The sequence below is a fragment of the Mus pahari genome, chromosome 12, assembly GCF_900095145.1.
Source record: "Mus pahari chromosome 12, PAHARI_EIJ_v1.1, whole genome shotgun sequence".
Taxonomy (NCBI): domain Eukaryota; kingdom Metazoa; phylum Chordata; class Mammalia; order Rodentia; family Muridae; genus Mus; species Mus pahari.
The window spans coordinates 584,828-601,987 of NC_034601.1; the positions used below are offsets into that span (position 1 = coordinate 584,828).

General features: G+C 47.9%; 1 protein-coding gene across 2 annotated transcripts in view; it reads right to left on the bottom strand.

Annotated features, from left to right (window-relative positions):
- Adcy9 (adenylate cyclase 9) overlaps nt 1–17,160 on the bottom strand; it is a 127,712-nt gene that overhangs the window by 17,664 nt on the left and 92,888 nt on the right. The window contains exons 4-7 of one of the 2 annotated variants that reach the window (XM_021209372.2): nt 9,665–9,769; nt 8,521–8,738; nt 4,000–4,102; nt 1,398–1,606 (exon numbers count right to left, since the gene is read on the bottom strand). In XM_021209372.2, coding sequence (XP_021065031.1) covers nt 1,398–1,606; nt 4,000–4,102; nt 8,521–8,738; nt 9,665–9,769 — 635 coding nt within the window. Of the gene's footprint in view, nt 1–1,397; nt 1,607–3,999; nt 4,103–8,520; nt 8,739–9,607; nt 9,770–17,160 lie in introns of both variants that reach the window. The other variant, XM_029544431.1, reaches the window with a different exon arrangement.

The following is a 17,160-nucleotide window of genomic DNA, read 5'->3' on the forward strand; positions in this document are numbered from 1 at the left end:
AGCGGATTGCAAAGGAAACACTGTTTTCTCTAATGGAGTCTCACTAGGTACATAAACCACACCTACGGGTAGGCATACCCAGCAGCGTATGGCCAGCACAAAATGGACTCAATGTTTATATATTTCTAGTTCTTTTCTTTTCTTTTCTTTTTTCTTTTTTTTTTTTTTTTTTTTGGATCTTCCCTTTTTGGCCTGTTTGTTTTCTAAAGAGAGAGGGGAGAAGGCTTGGAGCTGAGGAAGTGGGAACTGTGATCAGAATATATTGTATGAAAAAATATGTTCAATTAAAAAAACAAAGTAGGCCGGGCGTGGTGGCACACGCCTTTAATCCCAGCACTCGGGAAGCAGAGGCAGGCAGATTTCTGAGTTCGAGGCCAGCCTGGTCTACAGAGTGAGTTCCAGGACAGCCAGGGCTACACCCTGTCTCGAAAAACCTAAATAAATAAATAAATAAATAAATAATAAAGTGGGCTGTCTTGTCTTTATATAACTGAGCTGTATCAACCTGATACAATACGGGTATTAGATCCTTGTTCCAGATGTGTTCCATATTCCTCCCCACTTCGGTAGGTTTTCTCTCTTTCTATGTTAGGCTACTTTCATTTGTTTTGGTCTGTGTAGTCCAGGTAGCCTTGAACTTGCTAAGCAACCAAAGTGGCTTTGAACTCTCGATCCTCCTGCCTCCATCTCCCACATGCTGGGATTGCAGGTGTGTGCCACTGTGCCTACTTTGATAGTAGTCTATTACCACGACGTGTAAACACATTTACAAGGTCCAGCTTCCCTGTTCTTCCTGTTGCTTGCACACCGCTGTCATCTCTAAATACTGCCTATTCCAAGCTCGGAAACTGACACAACTTCCTCAACTGGGTTAGCCTGATCCTTAGGTTAGCAGAGGCTTGCTCTCGGCTCCCGCCTGTTATATACTCCTTTTGCATCTCCTACCCTCTTTCTTCTTTCTGAACTTCTCACTCTTCCTTTTTTAAAAAAAGATTTATTATTATATCTAAGTACATTGTAGCTGTCTTCATGCACATCAGAAGAGGGCATCAGATCTCATTAGAGATGGTTGTGAGCCACCATGTGGTTGCTGGGAATTGAACCCAGGACATTCGGAAGAGCAGTCAGTGCTCTTAACCGCTGAGCCATCTCTCCAGCCCTCACTTTTCCTTTTAATCTCTAATTTAGATGTGGCATCAGCTGGGCTGCAGGGCAGCTGACCCTCTAGTGTGCCACCAGTGTGGAGTGAAGGTCAATGCCCTGAAATGGGGTGAGAAGAAAGGAAATGAAGTTCTACTCTCTTTGGACACCTGGTTAATTGGTTTGCCATTAACCATGGAACCAGAAGAGGGAGCTAGAGGCTAAGCATCGGAGCCACTTCTCCAACCTGAGCGTACCTGATGGACACTATGAGGGAAAGCACCTCCAGCAGCAGGTCTGCACCAAAGACGGCCAGGGCAGCCGGTGGGGGAGGGGTGGCGGTGGCTCCATACTTTAGGAAGCAGGTGATGGAGAGAATCAGGAACACGGTGGTTGACAGAAACACATCCAGAAGGGAGCTGAAAGTGGCACTGGCAAATGTCTTCACAGGAGAATTCTTTATGACCTGTTTAGAACAGGAGAGGGTGGGATGAGCTGACCTGTCCTCAGATGGCCAGGGAGTACAATGTGGAGGGACGAGTCCAGACCAGGCAGAGGCACATGGTTCACACGGGTCATCACCATTAAGAAACACAGCAACAGATTGTAAGACTCTGACACACATTTACACAGTCACTCCTTAGAGCCCAGGAGAACACATCTGGGAAGGCAGTGGGAAGGTAGGAGGTGATGGGGGCTTCCAGGGAATGGAGGGGTGTGAGAACTTCACCAGAAGATGGGTAGATAAGTAAGCGTCAGCAGCCGAGGGAAGCCTCTGTGCAAATGAGAGTACATGACACTTGTCAGGACAGCCTTCCAGGCTGGAGAGAAGACTTGGGGGTGAAGAGTGTTTGTTGTTCTTCCAGAGGACCTGGTGTGATTTCCAGCACATGCATGGTGGTTCAAAAGGATCCATAACTTCAGTCCCCAGGGATCCAATACCCCCTTCTGTCCTTCATAGACACCAGGTACATGTGTGGTGTACATACATACATGAAGGCAAAGCAAACGTGAAATAAAAAGCGAATAAACCATGTATTTTGTAAGGGAGCAAGTCCGTGTGAGTATCTCTGGCTGGCTGGGTGCAGGGTGGGCATGAAACAAAGCTTGAAGGACGGGCAGACTGATCGTGGACTGACGGGCACGGTGTGGTAGTTACTAAAGAGGCCCATGGCCCTACAGAGAGGCACCACCCCAGTCAGAGCTCTCTACAGCCAACAGAGGAATAGGAGACAAGGTTCCTGTGTGTAGGTGGAGGCCCAGAGTGGCTATCCCAAAGAACACAGGATGAGGAGCCAGAGTGGGCTGCAGCCAGATGAGTACAGATGACTCCCATGTGTGCCCCAGGCCTGTCTCAGGAGAAAGATACAGAATGTGAAGCCTGGGACCGCTGATGGGGCTTTAGGACTCAGGGACGAAGGAGGCTGGAGGTCCGCGGGAGGGAGAGGCCTGTGACCTGCCCTCAGTTTAGGGAAACTTCCTTTCAGGCCAAACTGGTCTAGTTCATCCGCCTTCAATGGATCCCAGGATCTGGAGAAAGTGGGCAAAGTCAGGCCTTGGCCTTGGGGAATGAGAGGGCTGGTCAGCCCCAATGTCAAGCCTGAACTCACCTGACAGGGCTAGAGTTGAGGTCTCCTACTCATCCATGGAATTCAGAGGCCTGCTCCTAACTTGAGGTCCCCTAAAAAGACCTAAGATCTTGGAGGCGAGGCTGCCACAATGAGCTCCTCTGTAGAGGCACATGTGCATCACTAATGCTCCTTCTGGGGACCTAAGAAACATTCCAGGGAGTATCCAGGGCTTGGGCAGAGAAGACTCAGGACAGCCAGTTGGGGGCTTGGGGGTGGGGATTTCATTCTCACCTGAATGCCCAGGTTTCCCAACTTTCCCAACTCCTGATCTAGAGTGCTAAAGTTTAATATTAGGCCAGGGCCAGCAGGATTCGTGTTTGGAGTGGTATTTCCTGTCTAGTGGGACAGACAGGGCAGCAATTCTAACCACACAAAGCAAACAGCCATATCTTATATGCCATGGTCTCTCCGGGTAATGGCCTAGACATAACAGACATAAAGCTCTGCCAATGAGCAAGTAAAATCCAAGTGGAACCTTTCTTGATCCCAGGTCAGGTGATGGTGCACTTTGGGCTCTGGGACACTTAGGTGGGGGGGGGGGGCTGAGGGAGAGAAAGCTGGGATCTGCTACCTGGAGTGCCAGCCAGGCTCCAGGTTCTTTCATCCATTCCTCTCAAGCATCCCTGCTGAATATGCCTGGACGGTGGGTTGTGATGGGATTTAGACAGCACAGAAAGAGAGAGCTGAGTGCTAGCTTCAGAAGCCACATGGGATTCCAATATGAAGGACAAAGAAGACACAGGGAAGTAAAACCCAGACAGTGTCAGGGAAGGTTTCTCGGGGGGGGGGGTGATGTATAAGCTGAGAGGAAGGCTAACTCCCTTAACTCAAGGGAGTTATGGTGTCGGTATGATGGGGGGGAATGTGAACCCCACACTCTGGATGGAGGTGCAGACCTCCTGATATCAGGAGAGAAGTGTCCCTCGAGATCCCAGGACAGGTGTGAACTGGCATCCTTCCAGGGCTGGAATGGCAGTGAGAAGACCAGAAACACCAGCTATGGAGAAAACAGTCTGGAAGGGGTGTGTCGTGCGTGGCTTTAAGATGGCATAAGAGGCCTTGGGTTTTTCTCCCTGGCAAAGATAGATTCACATACAGTTCCAACACAGGGTTTCCTGGTTGTGGGAAATCAACATTAGCCTTCACTTTCCTGCTACTCAGTAAATCACGAATGCACAGTGTCCCGTGAGGTCAGGGCTTGTGCTGTGAGGCCGAAGTGAGAACGTACCTCTTCCTGGTAGCTGGTTCTGTAGGATCGCTCCAGCTCCTGGTCCAGGAAGTTCAGGCTGAACTGATTGATGGGCGGCTTGAAGAAATAATCTTTCATCAGGCTGGAAGACACAACCAATGTACCCCATCAACAGGTGCAGAAACGCTCAGACGCCTCTCAGCACACCAGCGAAGCTACCTCTGAGAGTCACTATGTGGCAGGTGCGGACTCCACAGACACACCTCTCCCTTCACCAGGGAGTGACCACTGTGCAGCAGGATCACCACACTCATTAGACCGTGTTTCTGACTACATGGTCCGAGCATCCAGGTTTGGAAGACAGTGACGGCAGCCTTCATCCTGTGAGGTGGTTTTTGGAAAGCCAGCCGATCGCAGAGCTGAGGGGACTTACAGAGATTTGGAGACTTTGAATGAAGGCAATTCCAAAGGCTTCCTGTCATCCAGAATCCTGACAGTGATTACACCTCAAACGTAACGACTTGTGACTGGGAGATGATGTTTGTAGATGGGGTGACTGAGTGGTTGTTATCAAATATTCAGAGTGCAGGTGAGACTTGAAAATGATCATGTGCAACGATTTTAATAGCTGAGAAATCGAACCTGATTTATGTGACTCTTGTATTCTTCAATGGACTGTCGGCAAATCGTAATATCCTTGCTATGCTTGGAGAATTACTATAAATTTAAGGGAAGGCTGGTGTGATTTCAGAAGGCAAATACAAATACAAGTGTAACCTCTTTCCCACATGCAGTAGCCGTTAGCCTGAAGTCGTGGAAATGGGGAGGAGCCCCGCATGTGCCTGTCTTATGGTGCCTTCCTCCTTCTCTTGTTGAGAATAGATTCTTTTCTGTGATAAATATGTAATAACTTATGGTGTACTCAGACTCAAAAGAGGAAAAAAATGTTCCCTCATGCTGGCTCTGTCTTCCTTTCCAACGAAACAGAGAAAGTGACAAGGCAGGCGCAGGAGGAGTCTGGTGTCTGCATCGCAGCAGTCCAGTGGCAGGATCAACTCTGTTGAAGCTGCATGGCTCTTTCTTAGTTAATACTGGGAGTTCCTGCTTCTGGATCTCACAGAAGACATAAAAGCAACTGCTGGGAGGCCCAAGACAGAGCAACGCAGACAGCTGGAGGGAGAGGAGGCGTCCGTGGAGGAAGGGAAGAGGCAGGGGAGCTTCCATCTGTCCCTTTGTTTTGTTTTCTCTGAAGACAGACATTAGTTAGCACCACTGCTGAGCCTCTGATAGAAAACCCTGCAATCCCAGCCCTTGGAAGGCCAAGGCAGAGAGGGCATGGGCTTAAAGACGTGAGGGCTATAAATAAGACTGGGGTGGGGCAGGGAAGGGGAGAGGAGGGGAGAGGAAGGGGTGGAGAAAAGGAAGAGATTCCCAAAATGTGGCAATCTTGAATTTGTATCACTATGCATGCATGGCTCTAAAGCCAGACTTAGTGGTCTAACAAAACAACAACTAGGAACTAGGAGTTGGGGAGATGGCTCGGGTTGTGTTTCTCTAGAAGACCCAGGTTCAGTTGCCAGCATCCACACGGTGACTTACAATCATTCATTACTCCCATTCCAGTGCATCTAAAGTTCTCGTCCTAGCTACACACATGTGGTACACAACATACAAATGCAGGAAACATATTCATACAAATAAAATAATAAACACTGAAAAGTTTAAGTTAACCCCCAAATATTGAAAATAAAGATTGGCTCCAGATAAAGAATGAGGTTATAAATTTCAGAAAAGCAATAAGCAGGGAAGAGGAAGCAGCCCAGGCTCTGCATATAAATTATTCTCACATCTAAGTCTGACTCTTGGGATTGCATCTTAATTGCATGTGACTGGTGGACCCCCAAGCAGACCATTTGATTTGAATCAGATAAGTGAACTGCTTGCTGAGAAAAACACTTAGCATTCTCCAAAGAGATATAATGACATTCAGATTTTCTAAGCATCGCACACAATGTCGACACAATCCAACATCGCTAGGCTTACAAAGAATATGGAAAACACAATTCCACATAAAAGAAATGTAGTCACTGTAGATTCCCTCAAGACTCCAGAGAGTCTGGAGTAAGAGGACCGTGACAATAATTCATGGAGTCAAACACACGTAACAGCAGGGCATGGATAACAAGAGGAGAGGCACAGGTATACATTGCAAGAGTCCATTTAAAACGAAGGATTTAACATCTACCAAGAGCCCACAGATAAGGATGATGTCTCGTTGGCGTCAGCGTCAACCTGACACAACCCAGCATTATCTGAGGGAGTCTCACCCAGGGGACTTTACCAGATCAGACTGGCCTGTGGGCTTTACTGTTGACTGATAGGGAAAGCCCAGGCCACTGTGGGCAAGACCATTCCTGGGCAGGTGGTCCTGGGAGCAAGCCAATATTCTTCTATGGCTTCTGTTGCAGATTCTTGCCTTGAGTTCCTGTCCTGATTTCTCTCAATTATAGAGTGTGACTTGGAGAATGGAAACCAGAATGGGTATGTGTCTGTAATTCCTGGAGCTACGACTGAACATCTAGCTGCAACAACAGAAAACTACTGAGTACACAGATGATCAGAACAATACTGTCAACCACCTGGACCTAGCTGATGCTTACAGATCAGAGCAGTCTGCACACATGGAAGCAGTTAAGGACTGAGCAGCACACTTTGCAAACGCATATATCTTCACCACCACGTCGGGTGAGAACATAAAACAAATCTCGGTTTAAAGGACTGAAACCATACAGAGCATGGGTCTGGACAATAGCATTAAACTAGGTGTTAATAACATATCCCCAAAACATTCATTATGAAAAGGAGCCAGGCCGGGTGTGATGGCGCACGCCTTTAATCCCAGCACTTGGGAGGCAGAGGCAGGTGGATTTCTGAGTTGGAGGCTAGCCTGGTCTACAAAGTGAGTTCCAGGACAGCCAGGGCTACACAGAGAAACCCTGTCTCGAAAAAAAAACAAAAACAAAAACAAACAAACAAAAAAAGTAAAGGAGCCAGAAAAAAGAAAAGGGGCTCATTCCTAAGCTAGAGCAGCTAAGTTACGAAGTGAGCTTGAAACATCCTGTTGTGTTAAAGACCACATCAAACAAACGAGGGGTCATGTCATACAGACCCACTCGCCAGTCTTAAGGGGACAACCGGCCAGAGTGAAGCATTCGAGTGTAGCAAGCACAGGGATGTACAGAACAGGAGCGTGTGAGCTCAGGTTAACGATGGTGGATGAAGCAGCAACAGGGAGGGGACTTCTTTACAGTGGCTGGTGCACACCAATGCAACACGCTACAGATGCAATCCACCACCACCGCCAAGATGGTTTCAGACAAGAGGTGTTAACCCAAGTAAGTCTGACAAGGAGTGGGGTCTTCCCACTACCTACTGGCCACAGTGAGAAATGCCACAGTGAGAAAATTGTCATTGTTTGGAGAAACTGGAAAGGCCTCGCCCAGTGCAGATGTTAGTGCTTACTAAGGACCAGTGGGTGTTGTATCCCCTGGATGTAACAGACATCACTCCCATTAGGCCTGGCCAGAGAGGCAAACCTGAGTCTGAGGGGAGAATTCACAAAATCCAAGTCTTCCAAAAGTGAGTCAGGCTGCGGACTTTTCAAATGTTAATATCACAAAAGACTAAACAAGACAGCCGAGAAGACCAGAGGACTGATCAGTAACGGACACAACATGTGAGCCTGGATGAGACCCTGGAGGGGGAGAGCGCTGTCAGTGGCATGACCGTCAGCTGACAGTCTGGAACATGGACTTAGGCTAGAGAGGACGTCCCTAAACGTCTCGGGTTTCATGTATGTTCAACAACATAATTATGTTTAGGAATTGACATACAAAGGGGTGATGGGGAGACTGTATCTAACATACTTGTCAAATGGTTAAAAAAAAACACAAAAAGAGAAAGGAAACAGGGTAGTGGGGGAAGGGCATGCTGGGGGAGAAATGGATGTAAATAAATATATACTGGGTGTGGCGGCACCCATGTCTGCGGGAGCATGACTGTGTCAAGTTCAAGGCCATGCTGAGCTACATAGAAAGTTCTAAGCCCTCTAGGACTATACAGTGAGACCTTGAGTCAACCACTGTTCCAAAAGCATTGGAGGATGGTAAGAACGGAGTATACTGATAAAAATATCACAAAACCCATTTCTTCGTATGGTATCCAAACAATCAGTTTCTTAAAAATGGGGCAGGCTCAGCAGGTAAAGGCATTTGTCACCAGGCCTGGCGAGCTGTGCTTGATCTTGAATAGGGTCTTAAAAGCTGCCTTCTGGTATATTATAGTCACATGCAGGGACACAGACAGAAGAGAAAAATAATGACAAAGAAAATAAATAAAATACTAAAAGTGGGTACATCAGGCAGAGGGAATAGTGAATTTCAAGTTTCAAGTTACCTCAGAACAAAAATAAAGTAATATAATGACAGCAGACACATCACACAGACAGGCGGCTCAGGGGACCTGCGGACTCTGCCACCATCTCGGGCTATGGAGCCTTACCTGTCTTCTTTGATGACATCAACAAAGTGGGCATCAGTTTTCTCACGGATGTTCTTGAACCTGAGTGGGAGGAGGGCTGACTGGTCCAAGCTCACGCCTGCCCACCGTCCCTTCTCCTGCAGGATCTCACAGAGGGAGGTCTGGCTGTTAGTGAGCTTCTCCTCTGCAGGAGGGCTCAGGAGTCCGTTCTGGGTTTTGGAGTTGGGTCCTCCAGAAGCCTGCCTCAAGACAGAGGGAGGAGCACAGCGGGTGACATGGTCCCCAGGAGCTCATCCCGCTCCACACCCATCCCCCAGCATGCTGGGGCCTCCACACTGAGGCCTGAGAGTCAATTCCCACCCCACCTTCCACTTCTCTCCCAGTCCTGCTTCCCCCAAGGCTCTGCTTTGGGACAGGGCATGTCTGGGTGTATGGCAGCCAGAAGAAAGTTGTACAACAGCCACGAAGTGAAGAAGATGAGCTGAACACAGAAGGGGGCAACAGGGAAGGTAGACGAAGCTCAAGGACAGTTGCAGGGAAGGAAAACCCAGGTTCCTGGAGGAAGGTGCCTCTGGCTATGAGAGGCATCCATCTGAGTCCCCTGAGATTCTGGGAGGTACAGAATGACAGACAGGGGCTCCCAAGGAAGCTCTTCGTTCAGGCTCTACCCTACTCCAGTCCTGCCCTGGTCTCAAAGCCTTGGCTCCGGGCAGCCTCCAGGCTGTCAGTTCTGCCCCAGGAGCCTCTCTCTTGGGTGCATCTCTTACCTGGAGGAGGTCCTGGGTCCTCTTTGCACCTCTGTACTCTACCCAGCCCACAGCCCTCTAACCCAAGCCTTCTGAACTGGCTGCCCCTGAAGAATCTCATCCAGTTCTACTTTACACCAGTTGGCTCTAGCCGGCCGTCCTGGTTTTGTTGTTATTTTGTTCTTTAATGCTGGGGATCATTGCACAGCACATGCTCTGCCTCCACTACTGAGCTGCATTCCCAGGCCCTCCGTCATCTTATGTATTGGTCTATTCAACCCCAAAGCCTAGAAGGTGTGGAACGCTATTACCTAAGAGAAGTTATTTTCAGGGCTAAGAAGTTGACGAGACAGGAATGTCACCTTAGGTGGATGCGCCAGGAGAGGTACTGACAGGAACAACAGCCATGAGCTTGTTACCTTGGTGCTGGTCTTAGGCTCGTCGTGACAGCCATTTTGCACAGCTCCTCCTTCCGCACCAGCTTCAGATTTGGGAGCAAATGTGATTCCACAAGAAGGGCATGTCTGAGGGAAAACACAGGCCATAGGAATATACTTGAAAATACCTCCACGATACATGATCCAAACAATTCAGGACTGCTGGTACAACCTGCCTGCCCACAGAAATGATGGAACTGAGTGGAAGGCTCATTGAGCCACACAGGTTCAGGGAGAGCAGAGAACAAACTGGTAAGACAAAAAGGGAAACAAAACCCTTGCGTGAACTCAGAGTAGCACACAGTCGAAAAGAAACACAAATGCCCATTGGCTGATGGGTCAGCTGACCGTGGTCATTCACCCACAACACAACAAACCCTGGACACACTATGCTCTCTTTATTTAAAAAAAAATTAAAATTTGTTCTTTAACAATGTCATGTGTGCATATAGTACATTCTAATTATTCCCAACTTTCCTCTCCTTCCGCTCTCGCCACTCCTGTCAACCCCCCACACCTCCCTACAAATATCATTCCCACACTCCTGTCCTTTTGTTTTGTGACTTTATCTAGAATCATCTGTGTGACCATCAGTTTGGAATTACCCACTAGAACCTGGAGGGATTATGAGCAGAGATGAGATTAAAGACAGTGGCTCAGCCTCTTCCAGAACCTGTCGGAAGCCAATAAGCTTAGCAGAGAAGGGTAGAGCCGCATGAGCCCCACCCCCACCCATTACTGACTCCTGTCAGGACCAATACTTTGCATGTCTGGTGCTAGTAACCAAGCTGCAATGAGCTGCCACAGCTGTGTCCTACCTAGAAGAATGGCATTTTCTGCCCTTCTCCCTATCGTTAAGCTCTTATATTCCTTCTGCCCTATCTTCCATGTTCCCCGAGGTTTGCAAAGGGTGTTATAAATGTCTTGTTAAGGGCCTTTATTCTCAATTTACTGAGTGGCCATGAGTTCTACATTCGCTGCCGTTCAGCTGAGTCTGGCCCTGGGCTACTTCTGCAGCTTCCAACGTGTGCTGTAGGACTCTGTATACCTGGATGCCCTCCACCATGCTTTCTGAAAAGGTCAGGCATGGTGGTGAATCTGTAATCCCAGAATTTGAGAGGCAGAGACAGGAGGATTATCACAAACTCAAAGCCAGCCCAATCTACACAATTACATAATGAGTTTTAGGCCAGCCAACAAGGGATATCCACTGCCAAAAATCAAACAAGAATAAAAATCAGATACAAAAGCTTGTGAAGTTGTGAAGGTAGTTCTAGAGAAAAAACAGAATGGTGGCTGTTGGAGGGGAACGGTGACTGCTGACGGCTACTGCCTGTGCTGCGGACTTGTATGTCTCTCTCTCATCAGGATTCCTACAGTGATGGGACAGGAGGGAGGGCCTTCAGCAGGTAATCAAGTAACAAGGCCCTGCTCTCATGAGTGGGATCACTGCCCTTATAAAAGGGAGCCAATCAATTCCCTGCCACTCCCATTCCGTGGGAAAGGGCCATGTATGTATGAACCATCGTCACATCCTCACTGGACATCACATGCATTGGTTTCCAGAACACTGAGCAATAACTTGTTCTCCAGAATTACATTTATTTTTAATTATGCTTCTGTGCTTCTGTGTGGGTATCTGCACATGAGAGTGGTGCCTGCGGAAGCCAGCTATGATCCACCCAATTGGAGTGCTAGGAATTAAATCCAGGTCCTCTGCAAGAACAATATGAGCTATCTCTCCAGCATGGTGACAACTTCCTACCGTGGGCATCCTCCAGTTGATGGAGTTTTGTGACATCAGTTAACTGGAGGAAGACAGGTCTGTCTCTGTCTCTGTCTCTGTCTCCCTCCCTCCCTCCCTCCCTCCCTCTTTCTTTCTTTCTTTCTTTCTTTCTTTCTTTCTTTCTTTCTTTCTTTGACTCATGAAAACATTCTGCAGTAACATGATGATGGTTATACGCCTTGAAAATACACTGGAAATTTATATGATTAAAAGATTGGTTCCGTGTTATATGGATCACATCTCACGGTGACAAACGAGTGGGCTAAGCGGACACTAGCTAAGCTGAGGTTTCTGGGCTCTCTCTGCTGGGCAGCTGGGTTGAAAACGAGGGACCTGTCCTGGCAGACCCAGAATCCCAAGACTGTAGGGATTAGCTGACCCAGGAAGGCAAAGGTAAGACAAGTGCAGGAGGTGTAGATGTGTAGATGTGTGGATGTGTAGACGTGTAGACGGAGGAGGGCTCAGCTCAGTTACACACTCACCCCTGACTAAAATGACTACCTCAGGACCCTCATGTCTAAGACGAAAGCGTCAACTTTTCTTGGAGAGATGCTTTAAGGATTAAATGGAGTGTGTATGTGCACAGCCTGATGGTTCCTGGGAGTCACACACCATATCCCAAACAGTCATTGCTACTGTCAGTCTGACACAGCAGCCCAGGGATGGCGTAGCAATGGCTGGTTGCCAGTGAAGAGGATTTCTTCTCAGTGAGAACTATTAAACCCTAGGATTAATTATGGAAGACTAGATATTGTTGAGAAATTAAAACAGCCCAAAGGTTAGAGTATGACCCAAGTTCACATCCAAATTCAGGTCACAGGTCACCACTGTATTAAATGAAAGCACAGATTCTAGAGTCCTATAGTTTGGGAATCTGACATAATGCAGACTGAAGACCCATATTCATTTCAAAGATGGATGTACACATGCCAAAGTAGCTATTAGTTATTAATTAGCACATGTGAACAAATGCTAGCTCCCACGTAAAATCCACTTATATCCTTTATTTTTTAAGTTTCAATTTTGTGTGACATGTGTATGTTTGTGTGTGTGTGGTGGGCTGGGGAGTACACAGAAGTCAGAGGAAAGCTTCCTGGAGTTTTCTCCTTCTATTTTTAAGTGGGCTCTGGGGATCAAATTCAGGCTGTGTGACAAGCACTTTCCCCAGGGAGCGTCTCCAGTGTTGTCCTTACACTATCAAACTGACGTCAACAAGACAGAACTGCTCATTGGTAAATTAATACAATGATTCTTTTTTGGAATGGTATCTTATATAACTCAGGTTAATCTTGAACTTACTATCAAAGAACAATTTTGACTCTCCTCTTTCTACCTACCGACGGCTGGATTTGTGTCCATATACCACCACATCCAGCTATAGTGAAATAATTTTAAAACATCTTGTGCTATCGACTGAGTTGAAGTTCAAACATTTGCTAATGGACAGGGTTATGGGTCAGTGACATATTCCACACACAGCATGAGGACTCTAGTCCCATCCCCTGAACCCACAGGTGTTGTTTATTTGTTTTGTTGATGTTTTAAAGCCAGGTATGGCTGTGAGCACCTGTAATCCCAGCACTGGGTCCCTGGGCCTTGCTGGCCAGCTAATCTAGATAAGGGAGCTCCAGGTTCAGGAGAGACTGACTGTGTCTCATCACGATGGAGAGTAACTGAAGGAGATACCTGCCATTGACCTCTGACTACACACATGAACACACAAGCATGCATGCATGCATGCACACACACTTGCCCAAACACATGCACACATATCACCCAATACCAAGCACAGAGTGACCCTCTGAGCCCCAAGTGGAGCAATGAAGTAAATGGGCCCAAGAGATACCTACTTCTAACTAGAGCTGTTCAGAAGGTGGCGCTGAGTCCCTGCTCCAGTACTGGTGCAGTGGCCTCGCTTGCTCCTGCAGAGGTCACATTGAACACTTCACTAACCAAGAGGCTGATGAGGGAAGGACACAGCTTAGTGGGGACAGGTGACCTTATGGTTTGAAAGACATTAACTTCATCAAACCCCTAGAGGCCACCGATCCTGAAACAGGAGGATGAAACAGTACAAAGCTATTATTTCACTGGCTACTTTTAAACATCGAGACTGGAGAAGAGCCACACTGCCACCAGCCTGAGGTCGTGGTCCTGGTTCTTCCACAAGTGGGTACAGGACCTCATTAAGCCTCCTTTATAAAACGGAGTCTAACTAAAGGTCTTACTGTAAGGGCAAAAGGAAGATGCTCATGTAAAGTATGTCAGAATATTTCAAAAGTAACATTTATTTACTTACTTACTTACTTTTAAGACATGGTATCAGGGCTGCAGAGATGGCTCAGTGACTGAGAGTACTCAATCATGACGACAAGAGTTCAGACCCCAAAACTAGTATCAGGAGGCTCACAACACCTGCAACTCCAGCTCTGAGGGACCTAACACCTTTTTTTGGCCTCCATGGGCACTCCCATACAAGTGTGCGCACACACACACACACACAAATAAAATAAAATAATATGTTTTAACACATGGCCTCACTATGTAGCCCTGGGTATCCTCAAACTCATCTCACAGTCTTTAAAGTTGCAATCATCCTGTTTCTGAACACTGAGCACTGGGATTACAGACATGTGCCGCCACACACGACTTCAAAGCAGTTTTGTTTTGTGTGCCAGCTCAGAGGTAACTGGTTGATTAGTGCTATATGCCATGGGCAAAAGACTGGACAGTGAGAGCACGGTGGACAGTGGGGGCACGGTGGACAGTGGGGGCACGGTGAACAGTGGGAGCACGGTGGACAGTGGGGGCACAGTGGACAGTGGGAGTGTGGTGGACAGTGGGGTCATGGTGGACAGTGGGAGAGCGGTGATGAAGGGCAGCTGCTGACTCAGGCCTTCATAGCTGGGCCGCCCCAGGGGCACCTGGCCCCGGGTGAATCACTGAACTATAAAACGGGGCTCTTTGAGAGCTTCTTTCTTGCTCAGCCACTCTTTTGGGAAGACTTTCTTGATTAGAATTTTACAACAGTTGAAATTTCAAATTTTTCAGAAAAGAAAAAAAATCTACCTTCCCTGGGAGATACTCTCCTGTCCCCATATCCTATTAGGTCTGGGCCCCCATGCAGCATGAGGCTTTACTGTACAATACTGCGTACTTTGCTTCCTTCTCTACAGCCCCAATGGCAATTTTCTTTTGACTATTTCTATGGCCTAACCTCAATCTGAAGTCTTTGCTGAGCTGACACATCTAGGAAACCTTCACTTACCAAGAATGTCCCTCCCCCCCTCCCCCTGCAGCTATTGGCATCTCCATCATTACCAAGAACCTCCAACTTAGACTATACCGTTCCCTATACACTTTGGGAGGCACAGCTCACTGTGGAACAAGGTCAGCAGGCATGTGACAGTAAGTTCACTGTCAAAATGACAACAGCTATGAATTAGAGGTGTTTCTGTGCTATTGACAGAGGCATGTTTGCAGTCCTGTCATGCACAAGCTCAGGGAGCCTCTTGGTCACATGGAGACTCTGGTGCTGAGGACACCAGTGGTTGCACAAGCCTGAGGAGTTAGGTCCAGTCACTGGGGATTCCTGGACAGATAGCCTAGCCAAAAAGCACTGTGCTCCAGGTGCAGCTGGGAGACCCTCAGTGCCTCAAGGGAACGTAGTAAAAAGTGACAAAGCAGGACAACCAATGTCCTCTGCTGGTGTCAAAGAAGCACACACAAGAACACACATTCGTATACATATGTATGTACCTGCATACACCACAATCACAGACACACACGCATGCACACGCAAACTCAAAGGAAAGACATAAGCCTTCTGAAGATTGATCAAGTGGTTTGTAGACACTGGGGTTTGGCCCCTGACTACCATGGAACTTGACTCTGGCTGCCTTTCCTGTCACAAGGAAATAATCCTGACACCTTGATCTGCTGTGCTCCGATCACCTGAAATGACCCAAGATGCTGTAACTTCCACCTTGGCTCTTCTGAGTAGTTCTACTGGCACAGACACACTACAGGGACTGCAACCATCCCCTAAACAGTATTCCTACAGGCCAAGGAGTTGCCTGGGTAACCCGAGAGTACTTGGAAACTCACCAAGAGCATGTCTCAACACCTCCCCCTCCCCCCTCGGTGGACACAGGCTTTGAAGGAAAACCCAAAGCCATTCCTCTGATACACATGAACCCATTTTCATTTGCTTCTAACATGTTTCCATGCATGCACCCTGATTCTGGTCAGAATACACGGTATAGAGCTGCAGAGTGAGGTTGCTGGGCTTGTTTGTTTGTTTTTACTCAAGGCTGTTTCCCATTACAAGATAAATCATTTTGAAGTCAACACCTGTCCCTCTCCATAACTGCCACAGAGAAGCCTCTTTGGGGGATGGAAACATCAGCCCTGGCTCTGCCTGCGCAGTCTACTGACTACTGACTAGTTAGCAGTGTGTCCTGGTACTAGAAGAAGCATCCTCCACCACAAGGCTCACGTTGGACATGGCTGGCTGGGTTGAGCATCACTATGACAACACATGGCAATCACTGAAATCCCCTCTAAGCTCCTCATGTCTCAATGTTTCCTCCTCACAACATCCGTAACACAGGCACAGTAAATTCCATTTTACTCAGGAGGAAACCAAGACAGAGAAGAGAAGGGGCTCACCTATAGTCACACAGCTAGAACACCACGGAGGAAATATTAGCCCAAGCAGAAGAACCTTTGACCCCCCCACACACACACACACCCCACACATGGGTGCTCCACAGTGGGAAGAAGAGCACCACGACACCTGAGGCCAGGGCTTTGTTACTTAGGGATGGGCAGGAACACTTTCAAAACAGGTGATTTCTGCTAAGGAAATATCCAAGGTGAATAGAAACGAATCCTTATAGGAAAACAAAGCAACAATGAGCACAGAAAAGAAAGGCTCCACAGATCTGTGAGAACAGGAAACAAGACAGCTCAGGAACACTAGAGGCAAAGTCATAGGTAAACAACTGTAAAACACAAGATCTCAAAGCCACCTTGTATAGAATCAAAGAACACTAGTTACTGAACTTTTCATTGAATACCTCATCCCTACAGGGCTTTTGAACTTAAAAACCAAAATTGATTTTAAAAAAAAAATCCAGGTGAAGGCTAAGTTAGACTCTGCTGAGCATGGTGGTGCAGGCTTGTAATCCCAGGGGCACAGGCGGAGAGACCAGGGGCTCTGAGACAGCCTGGGCTGCGTGAGACCTAAAGAAAAAAGAGGCCAGCAAAGAGCCCCGTTTTATAGTTCAGTGATTCACCCAGGGCCAGGTGCCCCTGGTGCGGCCCAGCTATGAAGGCCTGAGTCAGCAGCTGCCCTTCACCACCACGCTCCCACTGTCCACCGTGCTCCCACTGTCCACTGTACTCCCACTGTCCACTGTACTCCCACTGTCCACTGTACTCCCACTGTCCACCGTGCTCTCACTGTCCACCGCGCTCTCACTGTCCACCGCGCTCTCACTGTCCACCACGCTCTCACTGTCCACCGTGCTCCCACTGTCCACCACGCTCCCACTGTCCACTGTACTCCCACCGTCCACCATGCTCCCACTGTCCACCGCGCTCCCACTGTCCACTGTGCTCTCACTGTCCACCACGCTCCCACTGTCCACTGTACTCCCACTGTCCACCATGCTCCCACTGTCCACCG